A 20454-nucleotide genomic window follows, 5' to 3' on the forward strand; every position below is an offset into this window, starting at 1 on the left:
AAATAGGAGTGAGAACAGTTGAGAAGAGCACAATAATTACAAATATATTTATACATAAGACGGTAATAGAACATTTGTGTGAAAAGATAGGACATGTTCTGCGCTGCAATCAAAAGGCCATTCACCTGGAGGACTTTCTGCTGGAGACCAGGATGTGAAAGGCTTTTCAATTTCACATTTTCAAATTAGACTATAGAACACAAGGGAACCCCAATATTTTTAAATATAAGTTCAACTGATTGTCATTATCTGTCTTTAAAAATCATTGTTTTCGAGGAACCTAACGATCCTGTACCTATTCCACTCTATCTGGTAATAATATTTAAAACTGCATTAACGGGACTGGCACCCTTCCTTTTAACAAACCAGGCCACAGAAAAGGAATCAGAAAGCATTGGTGTATGCCTATGGAGACGAGACCAAGAATGGAGAACTGATGAAAAGTATGGCTATGATTGGTATCTTACAATATGAATCTCCATATTTGATTTATTATCTGATACCAATCTGCTTATTAGACTTGGCCTCAGATTTGACTCTGCATATTAGATTTGCCACTATGTATGGCTGTGTGTATGTGTCCTGATTTTACTATCTGGAGTTTTGTGAGGTATGCTGGCTATAAAAATGATATAACACAAACTTTGCCCTTTTCTTGCAAAACCTCATATACAGTGGACATAAAAGTATATACACTCTTATTGAAATTGTAGTGTTTGTCATTTAAAGCCCGAAATCAAGATAAATCACGTGAGACCCTTTTCCATCCTTAATGTGACTTGCAACCAACAAAATTCCAGTGAAAAACAAACAGCCAATTTTTATGAAAAGGAAGAGAAAGTGAAATTTCTATAAGGGTATGTACACTTTGTATATCCACTGTATTTGCTCTTGTAGTAACACCGTGTACTCTAGTACAACTGTGTATATTCATAATCATCACAGGTTGGAACTTCTCACCCTCAGATATCAGTAGTATATTACAAGGCCAATTGGGGGAGGAAATAACATCAAAGTAATTTACAGCAGTTTGGGCTTATCCTGATAGGTATTAAGTGTTCTCTGATAAGCCCGCTCCCACCAAGTGCTGTAAATATCTTTTGGATCAGTTTGTCCAACCTGCTCTTTTCCTATAGAGGATATTTTTAGGTCTGCTACCAACAAATCATACCACAAATCATATCATTGTCAGGAATCGACTTGTTAAAATAAATCATCTAGAACCTTTGAACCTCAAAGTGTATTAAATGCTTACTATAGAAATTGTTTGCATATTTTTGTAGAGTTACAATTGTGAAATAAATCAAGATCCAGAGGCTTCTATACAGCCCAGAGGAGTCAGCCAGAAAGGCTATGACCACAACAGGTAGCTTACCATGGGCGCGCTAGTTGAGTGGACTGTTTGAAGGGCATGCATGCATTGCGAGTACTGCAATAATGGGTTGGGTGGAAGTGAACTGATGACAGACAGGAGAGGAGTGTAAAGAGCTGCCGCGATCCGCGGCTCGCTTCCCCCAACTGCGTCCCGGCTGTCATAGCAACAGCCGGAACATCACTTCCTCTTTCCTCTGTCCCGATTGTCACCATGGCAACGTTCGGGAGCTTTCTAAGCAGTGCCGCGTCCCGACAACACTAGGCAGTGCGCAGATAGTAAAATAATAGCCTGCGGGCAAATTAATCGATTTAATGAATCTATTTATTTAGTTAAGAAGCCCCTGGGTGTACTTTTCAGGGCTCTGATTGGCTGCTTTCTGTATTTAAGGCGGGGAGGGCTTAGCCTCCCTGCCGGTTATGGCGTAGATTTTGTCTGTTGCTGAACTGCTCCTGTTCTGTTACCCCTGTTCCTGTGGATACTCTGCCTCTTTGTTATTAGACCTTCCATTGTGACCCTTGGCTTGATACCTAGAGTTCGATTGTTTGCTGATTGCCCTGACCTCAGGACCTGCTTCCTGGATATTTTTGTGTGCTTCCAGCTCTGACCTTATTGCTTATTCCTGACCATCCTGTCTGCTTAGGACCCCTGACCTAGGCCTGGTAACCCAGGTGTACTTAGGTTCTGTTATGTACAGGTCTGAGACATGTCACAAAGTAAATAGAAAATGTGATTTACTTACATGCCTCCGCAGTTTATTTTACAGCAACAGCAGAAGGCTGACAAGGTGTCTGCAATTAAGAGGGGTTACAGACCATCTGGAGGAGACTTTCTTTAAAAGCAAAGTGGAAATGTCGCCTGTCAGTCACCCAAACCTGTGGGAGGAGCCTTGAGTATAAAAGACTGTGTGGTTCACATGTGCACTGCAACCAATGCCAGTTAGTGGCAGGCTGGTAGAGAGGGAAACTGCCGTATAGCCAGATGTAGGTTGCCTGGTGTCGTCCTGACGTTTGATGTGATGTAACAATAAAGCACCGTTTTGATTTGCAACAAGAAGTCTTTCATGTTGCAGGGTGTTCTTGCAACAAGTGGTGTCAGAAGGTGTCAAAATTGCTACAAGAAGGGCACTTTTATTACTATATATACATATATGTGTGTATATATATATATATATATATATATATATATATATATATATATATATATATTGTTGAAAATCAGTGATCTTAAATAAAAGGCTGTAGCCTTTTTTTCTCTAAAACTGTATTATATCTATTATTGCATCAGTGATGGTTGGGATGTGTTGTGGGACAGAGAGAATGATCATATCCCTATCTAAGGTCAACTGGGAATGACCAGTCATGTTTATTTAGAAATCTGGTATGCACCTAAAGAGTATTTACAATTAGCAGAACACATCATGTAAGTTACAGAACTCTCCCCCTCCTCTAGCTGGAAACAATAAAAAGAGAAAAGAACTTTAACATATGATACATGATACAGTTTTATAAGTACATTCTTAGTAATCACGAAAGTCTCATTTATCAGGAGTTGAAAGTGAACTTAACCAACGGGAAAATTAAGGCCTATTCTCTGTTTTCTACACAAAAGATTATCTAATTAATCACAATATCTTGGGGAACTACATAATATTACTGAAACAGGTACAATATTATTATACTTAGACATTGCTTTTCTTTTCCGGGACTGAATAAAAAAACCCCTCATCCCCTGTAATTCATTGACTACCCTCACTTTTGCATGTAATTAATATTCTCATAGCCCCATACTTTATTTTCCACCCTTCATCTCCCTGGTAATAAATTTTTTACTCGCCCTCACTTTTACAGAACTAATCCGTAAAAGGTGCCTCTGTCCCTGTAGGCTGTTTAAAACACCATAGCTAATTTACTATGTTTGTTTTGCTGTAATACACAGAATTCAGGATGAAAACCTGTTTAGCTGCTGCCATGCATCATTCATAATAATTTTTAAATGGATCCTACAAATGTGAGCTGGTTGTTTTTTTTGCTTTGAATCAATGGTCAAAATGGAAATTTAGAAGTGTCGGTGTGGAAAATTTAAGTGAATAGAATTTAATAGTATATTTTGTTAATGAAGGTTGTAGAAGGAGAGAAGTTGCAGTATAACATACCGCTGTATACCAACCTCATTTGAACACTGCTTTGAATTATTTGGTGCTGTGCATTGGGCTGTATTAAATCATTTCTAATAATAAAAACTGTCATGTGCACTGATTAATTGTTTACAATATTATTCTTACCTCTGTACCGCTGACCCATCTGAGCTGCGTTAGATCTGAATGCAGAGGACAGGAAGTAGGAGGAGCTGCTGCCATTACAAATACTCATGTCCAACCAGGGGCGCCGAGAGTGGGGGGTGGAGGTACAAAGTACCAGGGCCCTGGTCTCTCTGTGAAGTGGGAGGAGCTGCCAACCTGGTGTGGCCATGCCCCCTTCAGCAACAATGGAAGGGGCACCAAGAAGTTGCTGTACCAGTCCCCGATATTCTTCTTGGCAGCCCTGTGTGCAACAGCTCAATTCCTGGCAATTTAAATAAGTTGTGGCTGCACCACTATAAATGTTTATTACATGTATATTAAGTACTCAAAGTATGTGATCAGTTTTCGGGACTGGGCCAGGATGCGGGCTGAGGTGGGGGGTTTCCGGGCAACTGTAAACACCCCCTGAGTGAGCGCCTGTAACTAGCTGTTCTGAGTCCGTTCATATTTGAAAAACCCTTTGAGTTGAGCTTTAACCTACATGGTTATTATTATTATTATCGTAGATTTGTAAGGCGCACAGTGCTGCGCAGCCCTGTACAGTAGGGAAAACAGCACATACATAAAACAGGGACAAACAAGGTAGACAAATTAAATGCAGACATGAAATCAAAGGGTATGAAGGACCCTGCTTATTAGAGAGTGTACATTCTAAATAGAAGAGGGCACAGATGAAACAACTGGAACAAATGTGTCTCAGAGTGGAGACTGAGACAGTTGGGAGGGTGCACTAGTGTGAATAGTGTTATCGTGGATAAGGTCACCTCTAAAAGAGAAATGGGTTTTGAAAGAGTATCTAAAGATTTGAAGGATGTGGGAAAGTCTTATCGAGCGTGGTGGGGAATTCCACAAGTGAGGAGCAACACAGGAGAAGTCTTGTAGGCGGGAGTAAGAGGTGGTTACCAGAGACGAGAAAAGGTGAAGGTCATAGGTAGATCTAAGAGGATGGGACAGAAAGTATTTTGGTATGAGATTTGAGATGTATGTAGGGGTAGTGCTGTTAAGGGCTTTGTAGATAACAGTGAGTAATTTGAATTTGGTTCTGGAGGACACAGGGAGTCAGTGTAGGGATTTGTAAAGTGTTGCAGCAGTTGTGGAGCCGTGAGAGAGGAAGAACAGTCTTGCAGCAGCATTTAGGATGGAGTGAAGTGTGGATATATGGGTGTCAGGAATGCCAGATAACAGGAGGTTGCAATAGTCAAAACAGGAGATGATGAGAGAATGAATAAGAGTTTTGGTAGCGTGTTGAGAAAGAAAATGATGCATTCTGGCAATGTTTTTAAGGTGGAGTCGATATGACTGGGAGAGAGTCTGGATGTGAGGAATAAAGCAGAGGGTAGAGTCAAGTGTTACACCAAGGCAGCGGGATTGGGAGACTGAGGAAATTGTGGTGTTATTGACAGTGAGAGAGTTTTGAGGGCAGGTGTTGACTCTGGCAGGAGGGAAGATAATAAGCTCTGTTTTGAACATATTGAGCTTTAGGTAGCGTTGAGATATCCATGTGGAGATAACAGAAAGACAGTTGGTTACACGTGATAGTACAGAAGGAGAGAGGTCAAGGGAAGAGATATAAATTTGGGTGTCATCAGCGTAGAGGTGGTATTGGAGGCTGAATGAGCGAATTAGTGCTCCAAGAGAAGAGATGTTCAATGAAAAAGGCCAAGAACAGAGCCTATTGGGACCCCAACAGTTAGTAGGAGTGGAGAGGAGGATGTGCCAGAGGTAGAAACACTAAAGTTTGATAGGTAGGAAGTAAATCATGAAAGAACTGAGTCACGAAGGCCAATGGAGAGAAGGGTGTGTAGGAGAAGAGGGTGATCAACAGTATCAAAAGCAGCAGAGAAATCCAGGAAAATGAGTATGGAGAAATTACCTTTAGATTTTGCAGTAAGTAAATCATTGATTACTTTTGTGAGAGCATTTTCAGTGTAATGCTGGGGGCGGAACCCTGATTGCAGAGAGTCGAGAATGGAATGAGAGGAGAAAGAAAGTGAGACAGGCCTTTGTACACTAATCTCTTAAGTAGTTTGGAGGCAAAGTGGAGAAGAGAAATAGGGCGGTAGTTGGAGAGAGGCTGGATCGAGAGATGGTTTCTTTAGAATAGGTGAGATGAGCGCATGTTTAAAGGAGGATGGAAATGTGGCAGTAGAGAGAGACAGTTTGAAAAGGCAAGTTAGAGGTGGGCATGCAGTAGAGGAGAGGGAGTGGAGAAATTGGGAGGGAGTAGGGTCAAGTGGACAGGTTGTAGGGAGAGATGATAAAATGAGTGCAGAGACTTTGTCTTTAGTTAACGGAGAGAATGAATTAAGGGTGGATTGGAGAGTGTAGGTAAAGGTGGGTAGAGTAAGTGGAGTGAGGGGGTTTTGGCATGAGGAAATATCTTATCGAATGGTGTCAATTTTGTCTTTGAAATAATTGGTAAAATCATGGGCATTGAGGGAGGAAGGAGGAGGAGGTGCAGGTGGGCAGAGAAGTGAGTTGAATGTGGGAAGGAGGTGCCATGGTTTAGAAGACTGGGTACAAATTAGAGATTTGAAGAATGTTTTTTTGGCAATTGAAAGGGCAAAGCTGTAAGATGAAAGGATGAATTTATAGTGGAGGAAATCGGGATAGGAACGATATTTTCTCCAGTGTCGCTATGCATCACGGGAGCACTTGTGTAGGTAGCGGGTCTGTTTGTTGTGCCATGGCTGGGGTTTGGTTTCGTGAGAGACTATATATAGTAGTTGTAGCTGCACTGCCTAGTGTAAAAGTCAAATAATTGGATGAAGTCGTTACAAATTAATAACCATTGATTTAATTGGCTTTATCTGAAAATGTGCGAATAGCACGCTATGGCGTGGAAGGGTGTATTACGCAATAACACTGCCGAACACTTCTAGATACATTTACACTCACACATTCATTTGTAAATTGTTCACTTTAATAAAGTTCCAGCACATAGTCTTTTATAATCAAATGTAATAGATTTAATAGTTTAATATAATAATGTTAAGACCACTTTATTGATATCTAAGGTTCAGGATATAGGAAATGTATCATGTTTAATCCACTTTCTACCATTAGAAATGGTAATGGTACAATTGGCTAAGCGATCGCACCTTGTGTACGCTGGTTATGGATGAAAAAGAATTGCTGCTCAAAATAATATTGTGTTTGTAATGCTAATAGACTGGTTTGAACCAGAATTTCGGCGGGAAGACACTTAGGCAGCTGTTGGAGAGTTGACCCCCAACCTTGGAGGGCATAGTTTGAACTGACCTATGACCTGCATTATACTGGACTGTCCTAACTCCTGAACCAATGGAAAAATGCCATGACATCACCACTATTTTTTATGTAGCACAAACTGTATATAAACCAGGCACTAAGACCTTCATTCAGTCTACTATGACCACAGGCTTCAGGACTGAATGACTGTATGTATGCTGGAACCAGTGCACTGCGTATGTATCGGCTGTCCTTTATTTTATTTAATTGTTATTTGTTACATCTTGCTATTAAATCTCTTTTGTGTGTTGGAACTACAGTGACCACAGTGGACATTATTTATTGATAGTGACTAGACGAACTTAACACTAGGGCTGGAGTGATTGTTTTGTTATAGATAGGGACAGCCTGATTAGGACACGACAATGCAGTCATTGGAGAAAATAGTTCTTATAGTGAAAATGAGAAGTGGATTGGGTTAAGAGTATTTAGGTTTCGTTGTGTACGTGTGTATTTGGGTGCAGGCGGAAGGGCATGAGGTAAGGTGAGGCTGAAGAAAAGGAGGTTATCATATAAATGTCATTTTCCAGAAGACCCTGGTACTTTCAGACAGGCATATTTGAAAATTTTCCACAGGGACCATTGTCGGAATGTCTGCCTATTGCTACTTGTTGTTCCTGTGAATAGGAAACTATAAAAGCAACTACAATTAATGAATCAATATTATAATCATGATGTTATCTTAGTTGTAGGAGGTTCTGCAGTTTTGTTCAGTGCCCGAGAGGATAACAATTAAACAACAGCCCACTAATATCAGTTCACTGCAAGGGCAACAATGAAGCACAAAGGCCTCTTGATTAGACAGGAGTTTGTCCCTGCTGCTTGTGTCTACTCTGCACTAACAATGTGGGAAGAACTAGATTCCCACATTCCTTTACTGACGTCAGAAACCCATACACACATTAAATCCACCTCTTCCTTCTCTACAGAGAAGAAAGGAACACACAGCACTGATCCCATGTGTTACATTATTAGCAAAATATAAGCTATTTTAATGCACTTAATATTCAGATGTTCAGGGAAATGGAAGTTTTATCATTTAGTTTAGTGAATCACCTACTAAATGAAACAAAAGCAGTAGAATATTACTGTGTGATCACTCCCAAAATGCTACATTTCACGCAGAACACATTGCTTTAATTGAAATTTAAAGAACACCCTTAAAAAGAAGATTCTATACGTCGCACAAGCCATTTTGTGGAGTGGTCCAATATCCATGACACACAAGGTGTTCAGGGGTATGGAGCGTGAAGCAGCATGCTTCTACTCACTCCAATTCACTGCTCGCTAGATACAGCCTTAGGGGTTAAGCTATACTTATATTTAGCTTTTTGCTTGGTTTAGGTCTAGGATAAATATTAGGTTTTGTGTTATGTTTGGGACTGAGTACTCTTATAATTATAATTAAGATTATTAAATGGAAGTTAAATTATTATTATGCTGGGGTCATGAGTTTGGTTCCCGACCTGGACCTTATCTATCTGGAATTTGTATGTTCTCCCTGTATTGGTGGTGGTTTCCTCCTACACTCCAAAAACATACTGGTAGGTTAATTGGCTGCTGACAAAATTAACACTAGTGTTTGTGTAGTAGTGGGCCTTAGGGGATTTAGACTGTAAGCTCCAATGGGGCTGGGACTGATATGAATAACAAACATCCTCTGTACAGCGCTTCAGAATTGGTGGCACTATATAATTAAATGATGATAATTATTATTATCCTTTTTTGCAGTTTTTAATTTGGCCAAATACATTTCCTTTTGCATGCCTCCCAACCAATTTAGGCAGGACAGTCCTGACTTGAGGGCTCTGTTCAACCATCCCAATTGGGACAGCTTTGTCCTGATCAGTGACATGGCAGAGTAGCAGTAGACAGGTGCCTTGTAAGCAAGTAAGGCAAAATCATGTTGCATTGGAGGGGGAGGCAAATTTAAAATGTGAGGACAGATTTATATTTGGGGTAGGGCATGTTCTAAATCAATCTTAAATTTCAGTGTACAAATAAAAAACAGCGAGTATTTTCCTTATGTGCACAATAATAAACTCATTTGCACCCCTTGCATTGCAACATGGTTTTGCCCAGAAAACTTGAGTAAGAAAACTTACTCAATTTTTTGCTTAACTTTCCTTAATGAATAAAGCCCCTGATGTGTATTGTGTCTGTCTCAATATAGCAATTATCGTAAATGCAAAGCATACCTAGAGCTGTAATCAACAAGAGACATTTCTTTAGATACACTACTAGTTGAATATGGAACTGCACATGCCTGATTTACATGGGTTTTTTAAAAAACACACAAAGGGCTTGATTCATTAAAGTAAAGCAAAAAAAGGAGTAACTTTGCACTTTGTCAAAACCATGTTGAATTGGAGGGGTAGGTACATTTAAATTGTGGGGACAGATTTGTAGTTGAGGTAGGGCTTGTCCTAGATCAAATTTACATTTGAGTGTAAAAATACAGATATCAAGTATTTGTCTGCTACATGAAAAAGCAGCCAGTATTTAATTACTTTTTTTGCCTTACTTTCCTTAATTAATCAGGCCCCATACATTCATTTTGCATGCCTTAGTGAATCAGGCCCACAATGCCTACCAAATATTTATTTTTTTATTCTAAAAGGTCTTTAATAGATCTAAAAATAGGTATTGTAGAAATGCAAATACATAACAAAATAATCACAAATAATAATATAACAAGGATGTAATAACCACAAAAGTAATAGGCCTAATACAAACTGTGTTTCAAAAATAAAATTATTTCTTATTGGGGGTTTTTTTAAAAAAAAAATTCTAACCCGCCCCCCTCTACAATATTCGAAGGGAGAACTTCTTCACATTGCTGCAGATGTTCTCTAATCAGTGGGAAACTCACTCCACTTTCCTTGTCACCTTCCTTCCCCTGTCACCAAATCCTATTCGGTGATGTGATTCGGTGATGCCTATTTTTTTTTGTGTTGAGACCAGAAGTTATGGTAGCAATTTTGAGATTTTTAATTATTTATATAAACCTAACGTGATCCACAATCCCACTCAGTGTTCCTTCACTTATCCTTATGTTGCTGGGATGATAGGTTCAGCTACAACTGTGATGCAAAGACATTAGTAGATGTGGATCATTTAGTCAGGCGATACCAGTGTTGTAAGAGTAGCGATGAGTTGTTGGGCATTTGCCCGTAGGCGCCGATCAACAGGAGGGTGCCGCAGCTGGACACAAGTCAGCATGGCAGGATTTAGTGGGGGGGTCAAAAAGGAGCACATCCCCTGAGCCCCCAGTTCTTGCTATATTTCTCCACTCACTGTCTTGCTTGTCCTTGTGACTCACACTATTACACACACATACAGGACAAAACGTGTAACTGCAGGTTCTGTGAAACAAAAAATATAGCAAGATGGTGGCTTTAGCAGTGTAGCAAAATTTGACATCATCCATTTGTATTATTAAAATGACATAAAGGGGTGAAGAGCAAGCAGAAAGTTGCACAACCATTTCATTCTGCAAAAGGACTTGAATTTTGCACCAGCTCATAGCTGGTAGTGATCAGATCTTTTAATATTCTATTCGTGGTATACAATATGCACCTTCTTGTTGCAGTTCAGATTCATCATTTCTAGATGCACTTTGCCCAATATAAAACAATTTCAAGCACACAAATATGCTACATGTGTTAAAGACCATCCTTATGTCACTTTACTGCCATTATTAATTTGAGACACAAATGGGGCTTTATTTTAGGAGAAAAACTATGTGATGCTTTTGGACTGTGTTCATCTTCTGATTTTCCATACTTAAAAAGAAACATCCTTTCTCTGTCCAACTCCTATAGGCTGGTGGAACCATCTACTCCTTCACAGATGCCTCCATTATTCTCATAAACCCATGTGCTTTGGCGGAACTCTAGGTGGATCTGTATAAATCATGGCACATCGTACCATCAAGAGGAATTTGCAAGGCATAATGAAGACCATATAAGTCCATAAAATAGCGCAAAGAAGGACATCTGTGAAAAGAAGTGCAAAGGAAAAACAGTGGTGTTGCCCACAGTAATGAATCAAATGCTTGCTTTCACTTTCAAACACTGCACTAGAAAAATGAATAATCTGATTGGTTGCTAATGGCACCACTAACCTTTTTTCTTTGCACTACTATGTATTTCCTGTTCTTTTGGGTTTCAGTCTCTATATTCCAGCAATATTATTGCTTCAAGGTCACAGTGTTAAACAAATACATCACAATGAAGATTTAACATATATTGCTTTACCAATGTAAGATAAAAAAGAACTGTTAATAGCATTGGCTAGTTTAGTTCTAAATGGTTATGCAAATGACTAAAACACTTTAACTTCAGGCTTTCTGGATAACATGGAAACAGACACATTTAAATTTCTCATTAGCCCTCTTAAAAGACAGTTAGGGAATGCCTACCACATCTAACCATTTCTGTAACTAAACCATAAAGACAAAAATAAGGTAACTTTCAGCAAATGACATTCAGTAAGATAAAGCTAAAGTCATAATTAGTAGCTTATTTGTCTACAATGTTTGCTTAATTGCTTGATGCCAATAATTTAGTTGCTGTGAATACCCTTGCAATCCTTGCTGCACGGAGAACGCCAAGAAACTATTTTCACGTGGCTTATGGGAATTGGGATTCAAACCACAAACATCTTCCAGCCCAATATTCAACAAGCTTCCAGACACATGAAAAAGAGGTTTTGACATCATTTTTACAGGCAATTTCAATCCTTATTGTATGTATGTTTTTTCAGAAAGACTATTTTAGTATATAAAAATATTTTAAATGTGTGTCCCCAGCCAACAAAAATAGGATTATTTTGTGAATAAAAACTGAACAGCATATATTATATAATGATTCTACAATAACCAAAAAAACATAGGTGAGGCACCATGACAAAAACTGCCATAAGAAAAATAAAGACCACGTACCTAGCATGCGCACACATCTGGCATTCTGGTCAGGGTTATCAAATGAGGTTTCTCCACACCTCTGCAAGGACAAAAAGTATGTCTGTTATGAAATGATGCATTTATGATCAACACTGTATAATAATATTATTAATATTGATAATGTTGCTTATAAGTAAGTATATAAGTAAGTAGAAAACTTTCAATAGTAGCCCTAAAACAATCATACACATAGGGCACTGAAGTTTGTAGAGCAAAGCACCGTCATATATAATAATTAGTTGGCTAAGTGGTTAGCACTTCTGCCTTACAGCACTGGGGTCATGAGTTAAATTCCCAACCATGGCCTTATCCGTGAGGAGTTTGTATGTTCTCCCCATGTTTGCGTTGGTTTCCTCCGTGTGCTCCGGTTTCCCCTCACACTCCAAAAACATACTCTTAGGTTAATTGGCTGCTATCAAATTGACCTTAGTCCTTCTCTGTCTGTGTGTGTATATTAGGGAATTTAGACTGTAAGCTCCAATGGGGCAGGGACTGATCTGAGTGAGTTCTCTCTGTATAGCGCTGCGGAATTAGTGGCGCTATATAAATAAATGGTGATGATGATGATGATATAGAGAGCGACTCTGCCCAAAATTGGAAGCAGAGCCGAGCTCCGCCATCTCAGAGATGACAGGGCAGAAAAAAGAGAGCAGGAGAAATGCCACACGATATTGATTAATATTATTTTCATGCTGCACCGCAACTCCCCCTCCATGCATGGCATCGGCGGACATTCTGAGGTAAATACGGAGATCCACCACTCTATCCTCTCTATATTTGACTTAGTACAAAGATCCCATAATTTTAATATCTTTGTTTTAACGTGTATCGTGTATCCAAGTTTTCCCAGGACAGTCTCTGTTTTGGAAAACTTGTAATGCCTCAATTCTTAGTATCTGGATTCTCTATGTTCCTGTATTCTCCAAATAAAGGTTTCTTAGACTGTTTTAGCAACTATTTGGCAATTAAAATGAATCACATGCTCGCTTTTATGGATTAAGCAAACTTTATGTTATATGAGTTTCCCAAGTGTCTGTCTAAAAACATATATCAGAAACTTAGATGGAGAATTCTCATAAAGCTGGGCTTCAAAATGGGCTTCAAGTTACATAAAAAAAGGGAAAGGGAGCCACAGGACAGAAGGCCCAACATTCAACTTCCTAGCAATGGAGCCTAAATAGAAAGGCCTTAAAGAAATATCTGCTTTACTCCTCCAGATAAGCCACTACTTCATTTCAAGAGGGGTGTCTCCTCTTCAAGGGAAAAGTTGCTTAGCCATGATCATTTTCCTGGGTCATATTAAACAGTTTTAGTCATATTTTATATCTCCCTCATGAATCCGCTCAATCTTTAATAATAGATTTTTCAGCAAACCCTAATCTATATCTAAATCCTAACAAAAACCTAGCTGTAAAGTTCTGCAAGTCCCAACAATGCTCTCCTACTGCCTCTACAGTTTTATCAGGTTATATAAATCAGCTTGACAAGAACTATAATAAAATGTTAATAATACACATTATATAAATGTAGTGTAACAGTCCACAATATTTAAGACAAAACCGCCACAAATGGCATTATTAAATTTTATTTTCATATACAGTGTATTTATCACAGATATATTAATAGATAGATAAACAGATAGATATTTTTATCTTAACATTATATAAATATATTTAATTCTCCTATTTATAGTCCTCCTATAGATATTGCCATTTATAGTCCTCCTATAGATATTGCCATCTCTGGATGGAGATAGCAGCAGCACTGGACATGAATAAGTGCTTTATTATGTAAATAAAGCATTTATTCTTAATTTAAAGTTTAATTTTTTTTCTTTTTACATATTTTTCATTATTATCATTCTTTTTTTTTTTTTATGAAAGTCTAACTGGAAGTATACTGAGCATGCGTGAACCAGCAAGCCATTTCATGCTTGCACACATACTCACACACTGGCCTGGTGAAGAGGTAAGTACAGTACAGCCTTCGCACTGCCAGCCAGTATCACTGGGGGGATGAGTATCACAAAACTGCTTTGGCAAAACTTTATTGTTAAATAGCATTGAGAGAAGAGTTTCTATTGCTGCGATAAGTGGCAAAAGAAAACCTCTCATACCAACATTATATAATAGATAGACCCCTAAATGACAGTGAGACATGAGGAAGCCAAGTTACTTGTGTAATGCTTCTTCTCATGCTAGCTTTACCAAAATATTTTAAGGGCTTTATATAGACTTGATAACCATTACATCAAAGTAGTATATTTACCCTAACTATATATACAGTACATATATATATATATATATATATATATATATATATATATATATATATCAACATTTGCATTATGCATATACACGTATATGCACAACCAAGTTGTTTAGATAATAAATGACATATATACCAAAAGGGCAGGTATGACCAGCTTTTGGGTGGGTGTAACACCATATAGGGCCCTGAACATAAAGGCTCCAGTAGCCCTGGCCTGGTGCTTCCATTAGGCAGCTGCTTAGGACCCTGGGTCCCCAAAGCCAGATTAAAGGGGGGCACGTATGGTACTTAGTGGCTGGCCCCAACTCAGTGACCAGTTATCTTTATGTGGCTTTGGATCGTAAGATCCATTCCTTCATCCCTTCCCCTATATGTGTTTGCCTTCTCCCTCCCTCTCCTTCCTTCTTCCATATGTGTCTGTCACATGTGTGGAGGCTTCATGAGAGGCAGACACAAGAGTCTGCCTCTCTAACACAGTGTGGCTGGAAGGAGGTACGTGTGAGGGAAAGCGGGGAGGGTTGTGAAATGAGGGAATGGGGGATTGCTTTAATGCAATGAGGGAAAAGGGGTTTGTCTGTATGTAATAAGGGAAGGGGGGATTTGTCTTAATGTGACAAGGGAAGGGGTGGGGGTTGACTTAATGCAATGAGGGTGACAGGTGGGCTATTTTATGGTGGAGTGTGGGTGGGGGTAATTAATTAATGGGGGTGCATCTGCCAACCTGTATGCAAAACTTTAGCGTGTCCCAACCATGATGGTGAGTCCTCTTACCCCCAAGATGAGTTTCCAATCTCCCAATGTCTTGTGTACCTCTTCTTGGGGTTACTGGTGGGATTTCAAAAATAAAAAACCACATATTTTTACATAAAATTGTGACTACTTGTAAGCTGACTAGATCGAACAATTGAAAAAAAAAAGCTTTTTTCTCGAATTAAATGAAAATGCTCCCATAGATGCACCATACAAAATGTATTGTAATGTTTATACTCTTCTGCTTGATAATTTAGCAAGTACTAGTGATACATAGACAATACAAAGAGCATCCTAGGGACTGTCATACACTATAAAGAGCATCCTAGTGATCGTCATACAATACAAAGAGCATCCTAGTGACCGTCATACAATACAAAAAATATCCTAGTGACACTGCCATACAATACATAGAGCATCCTAGTGACTTCGATACAATGCAGAGAGCATTCTTGTGTCTGCCGTGCAATACAGAGAGCCTTACTATGACCACCATACAATACAGAGAGCATTCCTATGACTGCAATACCGACAGCACCCTAGACTTTCCTTTAGTCTTCAAACCTTTAAGCATTCTCTGAAAACTCACGTCTGGCTGGCTTATAAAATTACTTAACCACACTCTTAACCTCCCTAGGGTACCCTATTTCCACCCTTTACACAGTTCTCACCAGATAACAACTCTCTGACCCCCAGACCAAAATTGCTTTGTGACTGGGTTGTATAGCCCACTAAACATGTTTTACCTTTGTAATCTGGCTGGACCAATATGCAATATGTAGCACTTAACCTCTTGTATTAAACTGCAGTAGTTTTAATCTTGGGAGCAGGGCCCTCTTACCTCTCTGTTTGTCTTTATTACCTAGTATTGTTTTTTATTGTGTTTGTTCCCATTAGTAAAACACTACGGAATATGCCGGCGCTATATAAATAAATGATAATGATGATGACTGCTAGATTTTCCATATTTCATGTGTCTATCCCTTTACAAACAGGGATCCAACATTCCATGATCTAGACAAGCAGCATCTGAGCTTAAAGTAAGAGCAGTGGCAGGTAATGAAAGCTGCAAGAAAGGGTAGGAGAGAACAGGCCAACTGCTCTGAATCTAGTGGGGGCAGTACCAAATGTTGGGTGGCTGTCCTGCTCTGTCAGGGACTGCATTGATAATCAGGAGCTACATCTCATTCCACACTGCTCTACTTGTTAAGGGGAAGCTGTGTTCACCTAACATGCATGCTGAATGCACCTAACAGTGATTGCAGCATTGCTTGTGTATTTCAAGTGGATGAGAAAGGGTTGGCAAGCGGCCTAGCACAGGCTAAAATTAGAGATGCTCGGGCTTGGTTCTTGGCTCAGTACTTTTGTGCGCCCACGGAGGTGAAAACGAGGCAAAACATCATCGTTGCATCATTGGATCTCGCAAGTTTTGGATTCTATAACTACCGCCCTCCACAGCGATCCAGCGCCATTTCACAGAGAAAGGGGTAGCATGGTTCTTGGCAGTCTTTAGTGTAGTTAGGCAGCGTCATATCTAATACAGAAAAAGGAGGGGTGGCAGTTTTCTCAAAAGTCTCCAGTGACATCTACTGAGCTATAGCTCACACAGAAACAGGAGAGGTCCATTGCTCCATTGATAATTGTCATTGCTGAAATAGAAATAATAGGGCTGTCGCTTCAGACCCTTCAGAAACAAATTGCCAGATTTGCTTAGGCAGGCAGACGGCCCTGAGTGCGAGCTTGTACGCTCTTCCGGAAAACTCAGAAGGAGGATTAGGCCTTCCAAATATCTCCAAATATTATATTACTGCATATCTGACTCAATTAGTCCTATTTCATTCCCCATCGTACACAAGATTATGGGTCGACATTGAGGCCAATCTCCTACACCTACTCACGCCCTACACACTACTGTGGATATCAATCAAACACAGACCATCACTCTCTCTACTCCCACCCACCACTTGTTTCTCTCTCCAGATATGGGATTACAGTGCCCGTACATTTCAACTACTGAAAAATCCTTAAGTCATGTTCCCACTGTGGAACAACCCAACCTTTCCACCTGGGCAACAACAATCCTCTTCCAACACTGGTCCAGGCGAGGTCTCAGGTTTCTTACTAACATAGCATCTATGCAGATTTTCCCCAAATTTGCAGACTTATGACATTCCTCATGACCATTTCTACCAGTATCTTCAATTAAGACACCTATACCAATCAATTCCAGCACTCAAGCTTATATACCAACTTACACCTTTAGAAACCTTTTGTAGAAATAAGTCCCTCCCCACTGGCTTAATCTCCATTTTTTACATTATCTTGGTGGCATTTCGTCAACCTGTCAAAGAGTGTTATGAACTAAAATGAGAAGACCTTAATGTTGAACTAGAGGTGGATGAGTGGATAAGATCAGGACACGAGTCGCCAAAAGCTCTATCTGTGTACGAACTAAAGAGAACTCATATAAGCTACTATATAAATGGTATTTGGTTCCCACCTGCCTGAAAACCATATATCCGGATGCTTATGCTGGAGATCCTGTGGACAAGAGGGCTCATTTCTCATCATATTTGGAGGTCCTGCCCCGGGGTTGTGAGATTCTGACAGAGAATTCACGGTCTAATCTATAAAGTCACCTCAATACAAATTCCTCCTTGCCCGTACCGGATATGATAAATATACAATGGCGCTTGTGGGCCATATATTCAATGCTGCCAAATGTGCAATATCGGCAAGCTGGAAACAAACAGAACCCCCTACGCTGCCTGAAGTGATTAATAGAATATGGTAGACCTACCATTGTGAACGTATTACAAGCATTATCAACGACTGCCCCAACAAATTCCGAACAATCTGGAACCCTTGGCTATTCTCCTATGGAGCAGACCAACCAAGATCCGATTAGCGCTAAAACCAGTTACACACTGCATACTGAGTACCTAGTGTACATCTAGATGCCAGGCCAGGCGCCCTACTTCCTCCCCTTCTTTCCATGCCAACACGCTCTTTTCTTTCCCTTCCAGCTTCCACTCTCCTCTTACTAAGACCCCCTCCTCTTCTCCCATAACTGTCCCCTGCTTTTCCTTTCCTTGTCTCTACTCTCACTGCTCTTTTTCTTATTGATTTTCTTAATTGTTTTGTACCTGTTGTTTGATCAATGCAATTTAATCTGTATGCTGTTTAGATGTTTAAAAATTCCCTAATAAAATATGTTGGAAATTTTTTTTCAATAGGACTGTCAGTGCACATTGTACTGTGTTATTATAGCTCACACAGAAACAGGAGAGGTCCCAGTTTTGTTGCCAGTCTAAAGTCTACATGGCATTGCTCCATTGCTAATTGTCATTGCTGAAATAGAAATAATAGGGCTGTCAGTGTTCTTCAAAATCTCCAGTCACATTGTACTGTGTTATTGCTCTCACAGAAACAGGAGAGGTCCCAGTTTTGTTGCCAGTCTACAGTCTACATGGCATTGCTCCATTGCTAATTGTCATTGCTGAAATAGAAATAATTGGGCTGTCAGTGTTCTTCAAAAACTGCATTCACATTGTACTGTGCCATAGCTCATCCAGAAACACGAGAGGTGGCAATGTTTAGTGTTGAAACAGAAATTCAAATATTAGGGTTGGCAGTTTTTTTTAAAAGTCTTCAGTGACATTCTACTGTGCCATAGCTCATACAGAAACAGGAGGTGTGGCAGTCACTCTCAAGTCTCCAGTCACTTTGTTCCTGTCACTCTCCAGTCTTCAGTAACATTGTTTTTGTCACTCTCCAGTCTCAGTACTTTACTTTTACTTACTTTGATGTAATTGGCGGTAATGGCCTTCCCCGTGGAATTTGTAGTTCATTTTATGACAGAGCTGTCACAATTTTTGGACAATTCTTTAGACCAGACCAAATGTCAAAATGTTGTGCTGGATCTGCATCTGCATCCCAACTGGGTGTCTTTAAAAGCCAAGGTTTTTTTCTAGCAGCAGTTGCCAAAGAAACTAAGGGAGGATGAGTCGTCATGTCATGTACCACTTGAGCTGTCAGCTTGCTGACCAGGAGCTCATTGCATCTCTTGAGATCTGGGTCAGCTGGAAAGAAAGAGAAGACATAGCTCCTAAACATATGATCATGCACAGTTGCCAAAATGTAGTGATCTGATTTCAAGATCTTGATAACTCCCGGATCCTGGCAAAGCGAATAAAGAACTTGATTTCCTATATAGTTAGCGGAATTGCTTAGTTTCATCTCCTTCAATTTCTTTAACTGCTGCTGCTGAAACGATTCAAAGTAGTCACCTGTCAGTTGCGTTCAGACACTGCTAGCTTGAGCAAAGTGATTCCCTTAATTAGAGTTTTGGAAAAGCACCTTAAAAAATTAAAGTGAAGATGAAACAAAGAAATTACGCTAAGTATGTCGGACTTGTAGATGAAGTAATTTAATCGCTTCGCCAGGATCGAAGAGTTATCAACTTCTGAAAATCGGATCACTACATTTTGGCGACTATGCTTGATCCTAGGTTTAAGATCACAAGAGATGCAATGAGCTCCCGGTGAGCAAGTTGACAGCTGAAGTGGTACCCGACACAACGGCGTCCCCTCCTTCAGTTTCTCAGGCTACTGCTGCTAAGAAAAAATAAGCTTTTGTAAGAGACCCAAGGATAATGCAGATGATTCAGCAGAACATTTTGACATTTGGTCTGGTCTAAAATAATTGTCCAAAAATCATGACAGCTCTGTCATAAAATGTACTACTGGATTGGTCTTGGTCTTATAAATGCACGCATCCGAGGGGGGGGGGAGCGCTCATCGCCATGTGTTAGCTGTAGAATTACCACAGTTATCCAAGTAACAGGTGGAGTGATCAAAGGAACCATAACTGATTTAATGGAGCCATTTGCAGTTTCACTGTACCAGTCGTGTGCTCTGGGCGACATTGATCACCTCGTCTTCATCTTCACCTTCCAAATCTTTGACTGCAGGGGCCGGTGACACACTTATTTGTTTTCTCAGGTGTCTTAGCTGTTCTTTAAACTGGACATATTTATTATCCTGCCTCAGGGCCTCCTCTGTATTATTCTTCTGAAGCGCAGTGTATCTCTCGTGTACAAGCTTTCTTAAATCTGGAATCTCACCTTGTGGGTCATGTTTTAATTTAAGTACGGTCTTCTCAACTGCATCTATATATTGGTTTAAATCTCTGTTCAATGCAGTGTATTCCAAGATGAAAGATTCCATGCTGCCCACATGTTCCGTGTCTAAGTCTGTCTGAAGCGATTGTAATGCCACTCCAGTTGTAATATCCATTCCTGTGTCCACATAAGTTTGTCAGTTCTTCAGGGATAAGAGGGAGGTATCCGGAGAGGAGAAGGAGATTAAAGATGCAGCACAAGCAGACATTGCTTAATAATGTAGAGTTCATTGACAGCACTGTGGGGCTTAAGGCAGCTAAGCTATTGGTAGCTTGTTTTGTGGGGGCCCAAACAAACCAAGCACTTCAGCCACAAAAGTGGCACTCCTTGTCACTGGAGTA

The 20454-nt window shown here is 39.9% G+C and overlaps 1 protein-coding gene across 1 annotated transcript in view; it reads right to left on the bottom strand.

Moving 5' to 3' along the window:
* Positions 1-20454, bottom strand: part of PDE7B (phosphodiesterase 7B) — a 363754-nt gene that overhangs the window by 173010 nt on the left and 170290 nt on the right. Inside the window, exon 2 of the mRNA XM_075203180.1 lies at positions 11890-11950. Within this exon, the coding sequence (XP_075059281.1) occupies positions 11890-11950 (61 nt within the window). The remainder of the gene's footprint in view (positions 1-11889; positions 11951-20454) is intronic.

This window comes from Mixophyes fleayi, chromosome 3 (genome assembly GCF_038048845.1).
Source record: "Mixophyes fleayi isolate aMixFle1 chromosome 3, aMixFle1.hap1, whole genome shotgun sequence".
Classification (NCBI taxonomy): Eukaryota; Metazoa; Chordata; class Amphibia; order Anura; family Limnodynastidae; genus Mixophyes; species Mixophyes fleayi.